This window comes from Ammospiza caudacuta, chromosome 6 (genome assembly GCF_027887145.1).
Source record: "Ammospiza caudacuta isolate bAmmCau1 chromosome 6, bAmmCau1.pri, whole genome shotgun sequence".
In the NCBI taxonomy this organism is placed as follows: Eukaryota; Metazoa; Chordata; class Aves; order Passeriformes; family Passerellidae; genus Ammospiza; species Ammospiza caudacuta.
Genome location: NC_080598.1, coordinates 26,551,388 through 26,568,309, shown reverse-complemented (window position 1 = coordinate 26,568,309; position 16,922 = coordinate 26,551,388). Strand labels below are relative to the sequence as shown.

General features: G+C 34.2%; 1 protein-coding gene across 1 annotated transcript in view; it reads left to right on the top strand.

The window, feature by feature from the left end:
* The window catches only part of FUT8 (fucosyltransferase 8), an 81,103-nt gene that overhangs the window by 37,562 nt on the left and 26,619 nt on the right, over positions 1–16,922 (top strand). The window contains exons 6-8 of the mRNA XM_058806484.1: positions 6,369–6,484; positions 6,618–6,786; positions 12,715–12,829. Of these exons, the coding sequence (XP_058662467.1) occupies positions 6,369–6,484; positions 6,618–6,786; positions 12,715–12,829 (400 nt within the window). The remainder of the gene's footprint in view (positions 1–6,368; positions 6,485–6,617; positions 6,787–12,714; positions 12,830–16,922) is intronic.

Sequence of the window (16,922 nt, the reverse complement as noted above, 5' to 3'; positions counted from 1 at the left end):
AACAGAGAATATATTATAGTATGCAATGGGGCTAAGATCATTGCTGAAATTAAGAATATTCCAAATCAGAACTTAAAGTTACTTGTGGAGGAGTTTATACAAAATGAGAGTGCCTACCTGTAAAATTGGAGCAGTAGACAAACATCTGATTAACAATCCTAGTTAATTATACTAGTGAAAGTATTTTGGTGCTATTAGATAAAACTTTTGCCTGGCAAAAAGTTCCAAGTTAACAGAATTTACCTTAGTGGGCAAAGAAGTTTTGTGAATGTTACAAAATTATCCTGATAAATAGTTGTTCTATTAATAATAGCTAGTTAGGGCAGGCAGGAAGGGGCAGAAGGCAGGTGTGGTTACAAGAATCAGTAGTTTAGTGAGAGTGTAAGTTGTTTTTTAATTTCCATTTTGAAGTTAGAGAAAATTGATATTTCATCTTTAATTGTTAATTAAAATGGTAAAATGCATTTCAGTACATTTCAGTTGCCTGGACTTTCCCATTATAATGGGTTCCTGAGACTCCCCAGACTTCGTTATCACCTGATAAAAATCTTCTGAGATGGTTGAAAACAAGAGCTGGGCTGTGCTTGTTTGCATCTCTTAATGAATGCCAACATGCAATGACAAGAAGTGATCTTTCCACCCTGAGATTTGAATCCTCCTTTGCTGCCAATTTATGTGGCAGCCCCTCATGCCCAAGGACAACAACAAAAAAACCCGCCAAAAATCTACCCTTTGAAACATACCATATGTGCGTGCACAGCCAGCCATTCAAAACTTGACAAAGATCATATCTGTGAAAAGGCTTTAGAAAATCATGCTTAACCCTTTTCTCCTCTGTGATACTTAAATAATATCTGATTTTGTAATTTTCTCCTGATTGCTTCTTTTCACACAAGATGTGTAAGGAATAGAATTAGGGTTTTAGGGCAGGGGTAGGTACTTGTTTGGGTTATTCTGGTTCCTATCTGCTGCAACCGTTTGTATGTTTGTTTTCAAAAAATATGTTTTTATGAATTTATGATCTTAAAAATACTTATTTATTACCCATATTGTTTAAGAGTAGTTCATATTTTTGCAAGGATTTTTGGTGAGCATATTTTTTAATACCTATTTTCTAAGATGTACCTTTGCAAGAGTGCAAGTTAGAACAGTCACATCTTTTTGTAAATGGCCTGAGATTAAAAGTATTCCTTTAGGAACTGAGTCCACTTTTGTGGTGCAATTCTGATTACTTGAAATTGCATCAGGTACCACATAGTTTTTATGTTGTATTTAAAATGCCTTAGGTGAGAAGTTACTGTACTTTTTCTTGTGCCAATATGATGCTTTGTAAAAACCTTGCTTGTGGGCTAGAAAAAAGCACAGATGTATGTTAATGTTGCAGAAGATAAATGGAATTAAAGGTATTTTGTAGTGTGAGTTTTAAAAATTATGTGTATGAATATTGTGGTATGGTGAGTTTGGAGAGTTGCCATAGTCTGTATATGATTATAAACAATATTGTGTGAGCAGATCTGAGTTGATTTTAGAAGCATTCTAGATTTCATTGGTGTAAAATAGTAATAAATCTGAGGTTTTTATAGATTGTTCTTTCACTATTCTGTATCCAGTAGACCTGGAAGAGCCCTTTCAAGGACACTTATTCCAGATGTAGTAGGTGTGACTGCAAAACTGGAAATCTTTACTACAATTTTTGTACTTATTTAAAGGAAACTTGAAAGGGAGTAATAATCAAATCAAAGCATTACATCATGTTGTTTCCTAAAACCAGTAGTTTTACCTAAATGTTTTACTTGCTATTAGGATTATAATATGACTTCCAAAGACTGTCCCTGTTGCATATGGGTGATACAAGGCTTTTAGGAATAGGAGAGCTTAAAATTACAACTTTTGTAATGTCCCATTTTCTTGGATGGAAACTGAAGCTGTGTATGCCTTCATCCTTGTCATAGCCTTTCTTTATTTTTGCAATACATGAATGCTTTGTAATATTCATGTGCTTCTTTATTGCTGGGTGGTAGTCAAATTTTTATATTTTAGGGTATTTTGATGGAAGATAAACCTGGCAGTTTAGGAACCAGTAATTTCAGAGTTCTCCTCAGGGGAATAGAAAATCTTGTTAAATGGATTCATACTGTGTTCATGTTATGAATACATCACATTTGGACTATATTTCCTTCCTAGACTCTTTTGAATATTGCATTTTGTAGAACCTGCAATTCTTCTAATAAATATGATAGCCTGTTTCTTACTCTGAATTAGGAGTGTGTGTTATAAAGCAGAACAGAGGTGGAAAAGGGCAAAATGTCATCAAACACATGAAACCAAACACCTACATATTATTCTTACAGTTCTTAGTGTAGCTTCAGAAAGAAGAGATCAGATTTAATTTTGAAAGAGTACTAGAGTTGCTTTAATGTAGCAGGTGCTGAAGCTGGTAGAGAATCAAAACTCAAGATCAATTAATCATAAACAACTCTATTAAAGTAGTTCTGTCATTTACTCTGTGCAATTTTTTGGGTCCTTTAAACCTGTAGAAAACATTAAAGGGGCTTGGATAGAAGAATGGTTTTGGGTTGATAAAAATTTAAATACTAAAGTACAGTTTCCTACTACATGTATTTAAAATATCTCAAGTTTGAAGCTGAGCTTATTGCACAGTGTGGGAAGAATAACAATAATTGAACTAAATGGTGGCCACCTCTGCTCTTTTTACTGTTTTTTTGTGCAATTCTGAGTTAAGGGAAGCAAGGCATGCAGTGGATATAAATCATTGCTGATCAGGTCTATGCTGATCTAAATTGATAAGGGATGTTTCTCTTTATTTGCAGATAACATTGACTCTTTCTTTCAGTTTTATTTACTGAGGAGGTTTTATCTAAGGAGGATGAAGTGACAGCCTGTATTCTTTTTGTTTGTGTGTGCTAGTAGTCATGAATAATTGAACATGATTTTTTTCTTGGGAAGAGAAAAAAGTGAGAGGGGAAAAGGCAATCATAATGTGGCTTTAGGTAGTTACAATCCTAGTTCCTTACAAAGAACTTGGATATAAATGAAAGAATGAGAAAGTATTTGAGTATGAACTAGTGAAATCTTACTTTTTCCTTTTGCTGATAAATTAGTGTAACCTTTTAGATATCTTGGAAATACGAAAAGGTTAGAATGGTTTTTATAATTTATGGATTTTTAAAAACTATTTTTACAATTATTTTACACAGTATGGCAGTTCTTCTAGCTAAATTGAATGTCACTATGATTAATTTTTAAGGGGTTCTTTTTGCCTTCAGAGAGCCAGACTAGAGATCCATTGCTTTGTAATTGCCCCTTTGTCATTGCACTTGAAGGTGATGAGAAAGTGGCCTCAGTCATATGGATTATGTACACAGAATTATTTTTTTAAAATCTGGATTGCTGGCAAAGGACAAAGCAGAAACAGTTTATTTCTACAGCATAATCTTTTTGACGTTTAAAGTTATCCAGTACTATCTTTATTTGATGAGTTAATTATGGGAAAGATAATTTATATTTGCTATCAGATGGTAGGAAGCATGCAAACATCACACCTTTTAACTATAGAGAATTGAAATAAGCTTTGTTTATTAGCTTGGTTGACGATTTAAGTGGCTTATAATGACGTTTATTTTGGATTTATAACCTAATTACAGTTTTACCATAGTAATAAGTGAAGGATACTCTGTACTGGATGCTTACTGATGTGTTTTTTATTACTGCTTAGAATCATCCTAGTTTAGATGAATTTACTTTAAACTCACTTCTCATATTTTAAGGAGTAAAATAGTTTTTAGGACTTCGGTAAGAATTCTTTTTCCCATAAGAATTCCTGTTTTTCAACAGGCATTCTTATTCATGAGTATGCATAATTACTAGGATATTCTGCACTAGAAGTTACCTGCATGGATGCTATGAGACTAGACAAGGATTTTGATTGAAACACTTTTCCCTCAAATGTTATATCCAGCTCAGCTGAAGTACTTGTAGAGGGTAATAACTGCCAAGCTGTGCTGGTTGCAGAGAAGAATCTTTTCCCTAATTTTGAGACTGGATGAAAGTGAGGAAGACAGCAATTCCAAGTCTGATGAGGTAACAGATGTAGAGACACATCTGAAAAAAGAATAAGCTATCTTCATTTAATCCTAAAATGATGTGATTTTTGGAAGTCTAAGCAACTAGCTTAGAGACCATCCCCCCCTCCCACCTCTTTTATCTAACAGTCTAAGTATAATAAAAATTTTTATTGCAGTGTGCCAAAGTAAGAAGAATGTTAAATGGCAAAATGGTACTTTTCTTTTTAAGATCTTAATTATATCAAATGCTTAACATTACTGTGCTTCTTTCATATCATCCACAACCATCCTTCTGTAGGATTCTCTAATTGCTACTTTACAGACTTTCCTTATGCTAAGAGGATGTGTGCACTGTCTCAAGACTTCTTATGGTAATGATGTTCTATCCTTGCACCCTATTGTTCCTCACAGACTCTACCTTTAGGGTATGTGACTTGTACAGGATAAGCTGTTTCATTTTTTTCTGGCAATTTTGTGGTTAGTTGTTCTTTCACAACTCAAATTGTGGTACCGAGCTGGCAGATCACAAACACATTTCCATCTGGTGGTTTTAAATTAGTGTAAGAATTAAATGGTTTTCAATATACTTTTTAAAGGCTTGTTTGTATTGTCTTGTACATGGCTATCCAATACTCTATCTCAGTAGGATATAACACCATACATTTGTTGTAGAAACAAATTTACAAATTGATTGTTGAAACAGATTATATTTAGGGAGTGCACATGCTTAAGATGAGGATATTTTACACAGTTTTGACATGCTTGTTCCATCATTGCATGGAAAAGCAGATGTACAAGCAGTTAATGATAATTCCTTTTTGTTTACCATGGTAGTTTTAGAACACAAATATTTTTTTCAGTAATTTAATTATCCCTAGTAGGATCGGGATAGGATAGCTTTAGTGGGAAGCTTTAAGACTGCAGAGTTTTTCTTCTAAATTTCTGTTAGGCTATGTAGCTGCTTCTTCCTCCGCCTCTCCTACTCCCTTCTGAAAAAACATGCTTGAATGCTGTGCTTCATGTGATGCACTTTTCTGATGCTCACATTAGGTATTCTCTTCACCTGTTCCAGGGAAAATGAACTTTTCATCAGTCCCTGAAATTTTATTGGAATTTAGTTATCCAGACCTGAGAGACATTAAAGAAATAACATCTCAGTAGGATATTTAGAATGCTTGAATTTCTTTTTTACAGGAAAGGTGCTCCCTTAAACCACTGTTTTCTCTATGCCAGAGGCATCTTTTGTCTGTCAAGGACTCTTCCTGTGCATGGTGCTGTGAAACTCTGTGTGTTTGTGTGTAGAGAGTATCTGTTTCTTTTTATGCTCATATTCCTTTATGAAAGAAGAATCATCTTCATATTTTGCAAGAATTCTGTATTCTTTGCAGTTCTAAAGACTTCTCATTGCACATCTTTTTCTTTCTGGGGTCAGCTCTTACATTATAAAATGTGGAATAATTTTTAACCAGAAGGGTAATTTCTCTTGAAATGAAAAGGGTTTTTAATTTCCCTGCATTAAATTTGAGGCAAGAAGAAGTTAGCATCTAATTTTTAAACGTTAATCATTTTGCTTTATTAATATATGGATTCAAGTTGAGATGATGAACAAACTTCAGTAATGGCCTCAGGGCTGATTTATGGCCCATAGATTTCAGGATATGTGTTTCCATACTTCTCCTGTGCTCACATATCAGAAATTTAACGGATGGATGTTACAATTGCTGATGGTTTTTTAGGTGATCTACACTTCAGAATACTAGAGTTGTCATAAAAAAATTATGATAGTGGTACATTTAAGATGGTTGGATCTTTTTCTGAGTCCAGGCAATACATGGAAATCATCCTGTGTGGATGTGTAGGAAGACATAACTGGAGATCAAGTGCTGGAGCCCTGGTTCTCCTAGAAGATATGGCCAGGGCTCAAGAGCAGAATGGATTTGTTTGTGTGCCAGTCAGGTTAACAGTTAAACTGCCACAGATATTATTTTCACAAGCAGAGCCTTGGATTGTTCTTGTTGGTGAGTGGAAGTCTTGTAAACAACACAGTTTAGGATCAGGAGCTTGCAGCTGTGTTGTGCACTGTTTTTCTCCTATGGGATTGGGCTTTTAAAATCTTTATGTTAATATGTTTAATTTCTTCTGGTTTTAAGGAATTCTGATGAAGGATTATCAGTAAAACAGTATGAAATAAAAAATGAGTGGAGACCTGAATTGTTAATGCAAATAATTTATCAAATAATTATATTTATAAATCATGCAATTTCTTTGTTTTCTGTATCCTAGGATACCAGATGGTCCCATTGATCAGGGACCAGCTGCAGGAAAGGTACATGCTTTAGAGGAGCAACTTCTAAAGGCCAAAGAACAGATAGAAAACTATAAGAAGCGGACAGGAGATGGTTGGTAGATGATTTTTCTTTTAATTCTAAAACAAGTTTTGACGTTTTGCTATTTCATATCACAGATGTATTGGCTTCTTAACAAATAATTCAGCTACAATTACTGATGCTTTTATGCATTTTTTTTTTAAAGTAGGCGGCCTTGGAAAAGACCATGAAATACTGAGAAGGAGGATTGAAAATGGGGCTAAGGAGCTTTGGTTTTTCCTCCAGAGTGAACTGAAGAAGTTAAAAAATCTAGAAGGAAGTGAACTGCAAACACGCATTGATGAATTTCTGTCTGATTTGGGTCATCAGGAAAGGTACTTTCATTAGTCGGTTCTGACCTTTAATTTAACTGTCATTATATTATTCAAAGATGTGTGGCAATTATAGTTTTCATTGTTAATCATCAGGCCTCCTTATTGTTGGACTACCTTTTGTATTTTATTAAAATATTCTGCACGAGTTTTGTTTGTGCTGAACAAAATTAATCCAAGAACTGTTAAAATTCAGTGACATCTGTCTGTAAGCATATTATAACTGTTCCCAACAGGATTGCAATGACAGTTTGTGTCTCATCAGTAAACAGTTATACAAAAATAGCTGAATTGACTAAATACACTACTTTAAATCGTTGCCCTGAAAAAAGCTGTGATCTCTATATATGAACATGTGTAATAAAGCAAGAGCCTTTGAAAATAATATAGTAAAGGGAAAAAATCATGAGAATTTTCAATTCCTTAGAAATAATGCAAACACTATTTAAAACATAAAGACAATATGAATTTGGTTATTAATATGGGCAAATAGTATAGTCCATTAAATTTTGTAATTTAATATTCCGCAATTCCAAAATCCATTTTGTCACAGATTGATTGAGTTGAAAGTGAGAAGAGACTATTCAATTATTGAAAGTTATTATTTATATAGAAGACATGATTAAATTTCATCCAATTAGTTCTCTGCCAAGTGCTGTTTTATATATTTGACTGAAATAAAAGTAGTGCTTGGCTGAAGTGGAATTTTCCAAAAGACTTGTGAGGTCTTCACTTGAACAGTGAATTGGCAGAGAAGTGTCACTTCCCTGGGCAGTTTCAATAGTTATCTCCTCTTAGAAATATTTTTTTCCGCAGAACTTATTTCCATCTGGGCTTCTTGAACTTTAGGTCATGGATTCTTATGTACCTTTTAAACTATCTCTGCTAAAAACTGGAGCAAGTAGTCTAATACCAGACTTTCTGTCGTTTGTCATGGTAATAGAATCACTTACGTGCATGTTATTGCTCTGTTTGTAAAGCCAGGATGAGGCAGTCACCACAGTGAAACTTTGAATAATGATGTGTGTGTTTGGTGCCAGAAAGTTCTTATGTTGCTGCCTTCCAGGATGAGTTCTTTCCCTTAGTCCTTTCCATTGTATGCCAATGATTATTAATTCATTAAGTCTTAATTTTCCACACTGACACCTTTATGTTCACGTGTCACTGTACTTCAGGATGAGGTGAAACCCATTTGAGAGGTGCATAAACTCCTTCGCATGGAGTTATACTGGAAGTTGAGATGAACCTCACTGTGGTACTGAAAGAAGTTTGTATATGATGCAAGCAATCACAACTGCTCTTTTATTTCCTCTGAGAATTTTTGTGTTGAATACAAATACTCTTTCAGTTGTCCAGGTGGTTATTAAATATAGAATAATCTGAAGGCTGTTTAGCCTTTGTAATAGATCTGTGTAGATCTTCCTATCTGGTGAGGTCCTCAAAGAAGACTTAGGTAATTTAGCTAAAATCAAACAGCCATAAACTAGTTTTTATTAAACTGAATCTGGACAATCTGTTTGCAGTGTAGAAATTCAAAGGAATTGCATTAGAAAAAAACAGATAAAAAATGTTTCTACGATATTCAGCCTGTGTTCCTGGTGCATTTGCAGTGTTGCCTTCAAGCAGTAGAATTATCTTGTGTTGCAGAATTGTGCAGAATGCACAGTTTGGTTCCTCTAGTCCTGAGGAAGTTTTTTCCTGCATCTTTGTGGTCGAGCTGTCTCCTTCTTTCCCTTTAATCTTTCAGTCTTGTTGTGTGAATTGCAGGAAGATTCCCAGTCTGTGTGCCCATCCTTGAGCATGTGATGCACTGCTGCCTCTGGGGTCTTCTTTGCCCTTACAATGCACAGTACCTCCCCAGGGAAGGAACAGTCTCATCTTCCCTCCACACTGTCCATCTGCTTGCTTCTCTAAAGGAACAGAGCATAAGTTTGGAAAGCAAATCAGATGTTTGTCATTCACTTTGAGAAGCACGGGTTTTTGCTTTGGTTTTTTTTTTTTTTTGTTTTGGTTTTTTTTTTCTGTTTTGGGTTTTCTTTTGGTTTGGTTTTTTTGTTGTTTTGTTTTTTGCTTATTGTCTGTTTTGTTTGTTGGTTTGGTCTTTTAAGTACATGTGCACTTCTTGAATTTTTTTAAAGGAATTAAACCTGTTGTCAAATGCTCTTTTGTTTACAGTGTTGTCTTTAAAAAGTTATATTTTAGATAAATGGAACACTGCAAGTGCAGCTGGTATTACTTTTATACAAATACATGCACATAAATATACATAAAAATATCTCAGAAATTTTAATATATATTATAATCTACTGTTTGGATTAGAAAGATTAGTGTTTATTATAAGTACTTAAAGGATTTTTTCATGCTGTCCTTATGTGGGAAAACAAAGAGGCGGGTATCAAATGTAGAGGTACCTATGTAAGGAGAGAGGCTCATGCTTATTTTGTTTTGTTGGTGAGGAAAGCCTTCTGGGTCATAGATTAAGAATTGGTTTTTAAGAGATGATAAACTTTAGTTTCTCTGGTTCTGGACAAGTATTAGAGTTCTTTGTTAATTTTGGTGATGTTAAGCAAATTGTTTACTACTCATATGATAGTGCTTCTTGTTGGATGCTTTAATCACTGTTGGCTATGCCCTAGGAGCTGTGTGGATTTTCTCCAGGGCAGTGCTGGTCTCACCTAAGTATTGGTCAAGTATTTCAGTACTGATTCTGTTTGAGAAACAGTGTTGCCCAACACAAGATTTTCCTTGAGAATTACATAATTGTATTCTCATAGTTGCTATAGGAAAGAGGGCTGTTGAGAGTAAATTCATCTAAACATTGGAAAGACTATTTGGTATTGAGTTATTAAAACAGAGAAAATTAATTCTCTAGTTGTCATGGTTGTTTCCTGTGTTGACAAATGTTGTTTGCAAGGTGGCTGTTACTGAGTTAGTTTCATTCCTTCTCCCAGGGAGTAGCTGTCATCAGGGATTTTGTGGTAACTGACCAACATTTGATGCTCAGTATTCAGAGAAATTTTCACATTATTTCCTTTGAATTACATATTTTCCTTTGAGCTTTTATTTGTTGATGTAAAATTTTAGGAGATTTAAATTTTTTCATATGACTGGAATAAATGTCTAGACTGATTGTTAAAAACGCCCACACTTCCCCCTTTATTTTGGCAATCAAATACAGATGAAACGCAGACAGATTTTTTCCTCCATTCTGCTTTCCAGGAAAAAAATACTTTTAAGTGCAGCTCCAAGATTTATTTTATGATATGAAGCAAGAACAGCAACAAGCTGATGATGTTGGTTAGTAGCCCAGAGCAAGTTTGATGCAGCAGATATCTGCAGTGCCACTGGGTGAGGTTTCCTGCCATTTCAGCACCTGCAGTAGCCTCTAATAAACCTGTGCAGGCTCATCCTTTGTCTGCACTGAGCTATCTTGGGCTCATGGATCACCTCTCCCTGTGCTTTTAACTCTCGGCACGGAGCATGACCCTGTTCTTTGGTATTTGCGTCTCTTCTAAGTCTGTATTAATAAGTTATCACAGTGATCTGTCACACTCAAAAAACCTTAGCAGATGTAGCTAGAAAATGCACATTTCTGAGCAGTAACAATCAAAGAAGAAAGGACTCTGTGACTGTGTCTTAAAATAGCACTACTTTCTAATAATTTCTGTGTGATAACACCTGTGAATTTTTCACTTCCCAGTTTACTTCAGGGTTTTATAATTTTTTTTAAAGAAGATTATGGATACTGTCTGAAAACTCTTTCATGAATTTGTAACATTTCCTGCAAATCATTTGATACTTTTTATGGTTTCTACTGAGCAAAGCTGCCTTTATTTAATTTGGTGAGTCACTGAGGCTGTGTAAGGACACTCACCCATTTCTCTTACCTCAAAAATTATCAAAGTAATTATAATTCATCCATAAGGCTAATTATTAAAACTTAGCTACTGCCTTTCCTTTGTCGTGGTCACCATAGCCAGTAATATAAAAAACAAAATTTGGGCAACACTTTTGTTCTATAGAAATAGGAAAAATTAGTTAAGAGCTGACAAAAATTTTATTGTTGTTTTTAATTGGTAAACTTTGTATTTTCGGTTATTTTTCCAATATTTAATGGAAATATATTTCTATAAAATATAAGGAGAGTACACTGATTACTTGCATTGCAGGTACTGAAATGACTTGTTTAAGGCTAATGAAAGAGCATTTGACAAAAGTTTAAAATGTGGCTATGTGGTTGCATGGCTGCTTTTAATGAAAGAGGATTTAAAATAAAAATAATGTTTTATTTTGAACCTTGAAACCTTGACTTTGTACTTTTTCTTTAAACACCCAACTTGGTTATATTCTGATTGGGAGGAAAAACATATTTAAACTCCTGAGAAATTGCATTGGTTTCCTTTTCTAGTATGCCTACTAGCCTATGTGTTTTCTATAAATAGGGAAAGTGTCTAAAGAGCAAACCCTTTATTTGTATTAGAGCTAATCCATCGTTAGTTCTGTTCTAATTCTCTTTGAATTGTGTGTGCATGTGTCTGTATTTTGTGTCTTTAATAGTTACTGATTTAAAACTAGTTACCTGGTGATGCTTAAAATTTATTTTTATGCAAAGCCACAATGGGGTGTTTCAAGCTCAATTACCTTGTAAAAGAAAATTGACTTTATAGTTTCAGATTACAATGTAGATAAGGTTCCTGCAGTTGATTGACAGAAGGTGAGGGTTACTGCTGCTGAATAATTTGGGCAAAATGTTTAATACAATAATAGTAGATGCTATAGTCAGTGTCTGTGTTACCCTGTGTAGAAGCATGAGGATAAAGACCAGAATGAGTGTTTGAGAATAAAAATACAGATCCATAAATCCAGTTATTAAATTAGCAAGAAAGTTTATCTGGTAACTCTGCTGATAAATCAAATTAGGGCACCTCTAGCTTTATCTCGATGTTTTCTGCTTCAATAATGTGTCATTGAAGTAGTTTCCTAGTAGGGAAATGCAGCCTCTCAATTATGGACACGGGGTAGCCTTGGCTAATTGGATTTGTGCTTCCAGTGCTAACAAGTGCTGCCAACAGCTTGACAAGACCACTTCACATGTTGTTAGGAAATGTATTTTTCTTACCTTCACACTGTTTTTTGGTCACCTCCCAAATTTCTCTGCCTTTGTTCTCTTTTGCTTCTCTTTCTAGTGCTCAAACTTTTGGTTTATCAAGAATTTCAGGCAATAAAAGCAGCATCTGAAGTTCAGATGAAAGTATTAAGAAAAGTGGTTCAAACTTACAACTTTAGCATTGTTATGGAGAAATGTTTAGCAATATTAAATATTCTCAATCTATGAAACCAACTCTGAAATTAATGCTTCTGAGTTGGGCCGTCTTTTACTTTTAGAATAACCATTAACATTTCTAGAAACACTTTGAATAGTTTGTCTCTAGTTTTCTATTTCTTCCCAAAAGCCACAGAGATTAAAAAAAATATTTTTTTCCAGGGTGGTACTGTTTGGACAAAATCAGTAATTTTAACTTAGCTGCAAATTTTAACAAATGCCGTATATAATTTTTATTTTTGTGGTGATGAGTTCTTTATCCTCTTATTTGGCCAATGAAATGTTATAGCCCTAAGAAGAGAATCTCTAATGTATTAGATAATCTCAATTTAATATTTCATAGTTCTTCAAAATTCATGTTTTGTAGTATGGACTTGCATGGCCATGGGTCTGTTTAGAATTTCTAATTTTTAATTGCTGATGGGTGTGGAACATTTGTTGTATGAAGGATGCAGTCAGTCTGTCTTGGCTGCTGTTTGAATTGTGCAGGAGATGGGATGAAGAAACTGATTTTGAAGCTGCAATTGAAATACCTCTTTAATTTTCTTTGATTTAATTTAATGCTCCAAATTATTAATGTTAAGATTGTTTTCTGCTGTTGTTTATAGGTCAATAATGACCGACTTGTACTACCTCAGTCAAACAGATGGAGCTGGAGATTGGCGAGAAAAAGAGGCCAAAGATCTAACAGATTTGGTACAGAGAAGAATAACTTATTTACAGGTAAGAGGATAGAGCTTTTGAATCAAGGGAAACATTTTTTTCTTCTTACATATGTAGCGCTTAGCTAAACCTTGCAATAGAATAATTACATCACAGTTTAAAAGTGAATGTTGGTATGTGAACGAATTATGTGGAAAATAAATTATTACAGTTGTTTCAAACATTATTTTATGTGTATAGGGAAGGTAATAATCAAAGGAAATCATTGGGGTTTGTATTTTTGTTGGTGGTTATTTTGGTTTATTTGTTTCTTTGTGGGTGTTTTTTTGGATCCACGTTTTTTACTGGGCTGTACTTACCTATTTCAATTCTTCACTTTATTCTAAAAAAAATTGTCTGGTTGATTTTTTTTTAATTTATTTTATTCTTTAGAGTATCAAAACGCATTAATTTGTTTGCATAGTTTTAAGACAAAATTTAAAAGTCCTTGTATCAAACTTCTGAACTAGCAGCACATTTTTAAAAACATAGGGAAGCAAAATTGAAGTGCTTCTATAGTGTATTGTCTAGTCCAAGATTGTTTCAACAGATGTTTGAGACTTCTTTAGGTCCTCATATTTTTGAGTTGATAAGGACTTTTTAATATGTGTGCTTGTGTGTGTGTGAATAAAATCTAAATAAAACATGATCTGAAGGTGTTGGGGCTTTTTTTCATGACTGAATGCATGCAGCTATTTATGTAGTGATCAAAAAGATAATTTAGTCTGTTTTATTCGTACTTGGTTTATTTTTTATGGCATGTGTGGAGCTGTTTTGTATGGTCACTCCTAATGCCCAATCTTTTCTCTTGTGTAAATAGCTGAATTTGTTTCTCAGATTTTCATTATTTCACAGTTCAGCTGTTAGAACCTTCTCTTCTGTGACCAAGCTATGTATATGTTGCTTGTGAAATAAAAAAGACACCCTTCTGAGGAAAAAACCATCTCTTTAAATTGTGCAGGAGTCATCACTTTAATTGTACTTCTTCAACTCCTTTCTGAGAACTGTTCCTTATTTTTTCATTTTGATACCACTGTTTGGCAGTAGTATACCATAACTACTTTTCATGCTGATAAATGTAGCCTTTCTCTACCTTTTCCTTGTCTTTCACTTTCCATTTGTTGTCCTGTTTAGTAATATAACTGTGCAAGTCATCAAAAAGAGCACAAAATTATTTGCTTTAACAAATATGCACCAAGGTAAAGCAGTCAAATGGTTTGAAATTGCACAGATTTATATATCTCTATTAATAATAAAGCTGTATTAAAAATAAAATAAAATGAAAAAATTTAACAACCCTTGTCCCTCAAGTCAATGAAAAAAAAAAATTATATGGACCATATTTGTAATTGTTTTTTAAGTATGAAAGTACTGCATAGCTTTTTTCTGGTACATGTTGAACATTGACAGCTGCATTATTTTGGGACATCTCCCTGGGAAGTCATTTAGCTGAATGATTGTGAGTAGTGATGACTGCTACTTCATTTGGATGACATTACCATAAATTTGATTTAACGAGGCTACATGAAACTAGTTTCCTATAGTTGGAGCAACATTTTAAAAGCTAGGACTTTATATTTAAGGAAAAGGCCTTATTTTCAGAGATCTTTTTTATCAAACAGGTGTAGAAAATGTGCAAGAGAAGTCAGATAAGAGCACCCGTAGTGCTGTAATCAAGTGAATAAATAATTATGAAGGCAGCAGTTTTCTGTCCCTTCTCTTTTGTGCCTATTTTTGTTCTGTTTATTTTAGGAAGTTTGTGATTCAGCATGCAGTCTCACAATAGCAGAATATTTTTGCCTCTGATTTAAAAAGAATCCAAAACTTTTGTTCAGCTTTGAAGGTTAAAAATGCAATCAGGTGAGAAAGGTTACTAAGTACTCAACAACACATCAATTCTATCAGTCATAGTTTGCCATATTCAAGTTATATTCTGCTATACTATTTAGTTGGGGCTTTATATGTATGCAAAGAGCAGAAAGTTGGTCACAAGACTTTTTTCTGAGCTTTCTGGACTTTGCAGTATTTTTGTGGTTTAATGTGTCACTTAGATTTTTCTGTCTTAAAGTGTTTTAAATCCTTTCCTTCACATTAAAATTACTGATTAGTATTTTTAATAAAAGTCCTCATGCTAAAATGACAAAAGCAATAAAAAATGCTCTGGGCCCTTTGCAGGCATGCAAGGGGAGGCACCCCATAGAACTGTAATTAATCAAATCATAAGTATATTATATGTTTTTAGTATAATAACCACCTTAGGAAGTGTGGTTACTGCTGATATCTGTGTGAGGTTTTCTCTAGGATTGAGGAACACACTGTGTTAAAGTCCATGTGCATGCTGGGATGTTTCACTCAAGCTGAAACTTGCGTGTCACAGAAGGGTAGGTGCAAACTAGAGGAATTTATATTAGAGGAAGGTTTGAGATCTCTGACTCTCAAATCCATTACCTACTATTTCTGACTAGGGAGAGAAGAATGTTTTCTTCCCGCAGCTGAAAGAAACTTCTGGTGGTTTGTTTGGATTTTTTGTTTCTTCGCGTGGTCTGCCTCCAAATTCTTGAGGGTATGAAAAGGAAGGATTACAAATGACATCACAAAATAAGGGGAATAGAAGATAGTATTAATTACATTTGTGATCACTAGGATGAGAAACACCAATTTTTGACATATTTCTCTAAAAAATGGGATTTTCCAAGATTTTGAGTGGGACTCTCTTCTCCAGTAGACTGTGTAGCATCAAAGAATAAAATATCTGTTGAAAATATAAAAAAGAACAGCTTTGTTAATGAGTATCATACTGTGTTTATAAGGTTACTCAGTAAATGGCAGCAGATTGCTTGTCTACTCCACTCTAATCTGTTGTGATTCATTTGATTAAGTACATTTCTCTGAACTGTGTTCAGTTCTCTGAACTGTAACTTCACTAGCGCAGTATTTTCTGATACAGTAAAATGTATGTTAAGGAGCAGGGTTTACTTTTGCCAGTTTGTCATGTGTTTTGATAGCTGACTACACACTTGAAAGCCCTGGAGGATGGTGAGGCATTGAGGCAGCACTTGGGACATTATTCCCACCTGAGCCTGCTTTCTGTGAATAGGCCAACCAAGAGCCCTGGAAGAGGAGTGCAGTGGAAACCCTGAGTTTTGTGAGAACAACAGTATATGCCCATGTTCTTTGTGATGGAAGACCATTCAATCCATCTTACCAGTTGAAAAATCTACTTTTATTTTAGATGGTATTCTCTTTCATAGAAATAGGTAATTCTAACCATTTTGCTATTCTGAAAATTTGTTAATTTTTTCAGTTGCATTGGTCATAGAAGTTATTCTGGGGAAGATAAAAGGTGTAAACTCTGGAATGGCTTGATGATCTAATCTTCTATGTATTGAAGTATGTTTTGTGTAATTGGTCAGGTGTAGGTTTTTTGTTTGGGATTTTATGTGGGTTTGTTTAATTTTTGTTTGTATTTTTTCTTAAAATATCTTTTTACTGCAGTTTTATGGCTGTTACATTACAGGACTTGACATTCGTGGAGGTCCCTTTCACTCTCTCTTGATTATATAGATCATTAAATTGCAGATAGGAGTGTGATCAGCAGTGTCATTATGGTTGAGAACAGAATGTACTACCCACTCAAATCAGGGATTTATAATCCTTTTCTGTGACTTTGTGACAGGCGGAAAAATCTTTTGTCAGTCTTCATTGGTTTTGAAATTGTTGCTCTTTATCAGCTCAATACTGGTTGCTTTGGTTGGCAGTTGTGGTTATGAACACCCAAACTATTCTGATGCTTGAAATGTGACTTTTCTTCCTTATCAATGGGTAATATTTTCACCTTTTCCTGGAAACCAGTTGAAACTGCAATATATCCAGGTATCTCTACTCTCCTTTTCTTTTAAAATTCTCAATAGACAATTGAAGCTCAGATAGTGCTTTGTCTTTTTGCTACTTGAATATAGCAATTCGAAAAAACACCACAGTCATAAAGAAATTAGTTAAATAGCTTCCTTAAGTCAAACTAATACTAATATATATAGTTTTTACTTAAGTCTACAAACAATGATAAATCCCAAGTAAGTGCATTATATTAACATTGATAACCAGTCACACTATC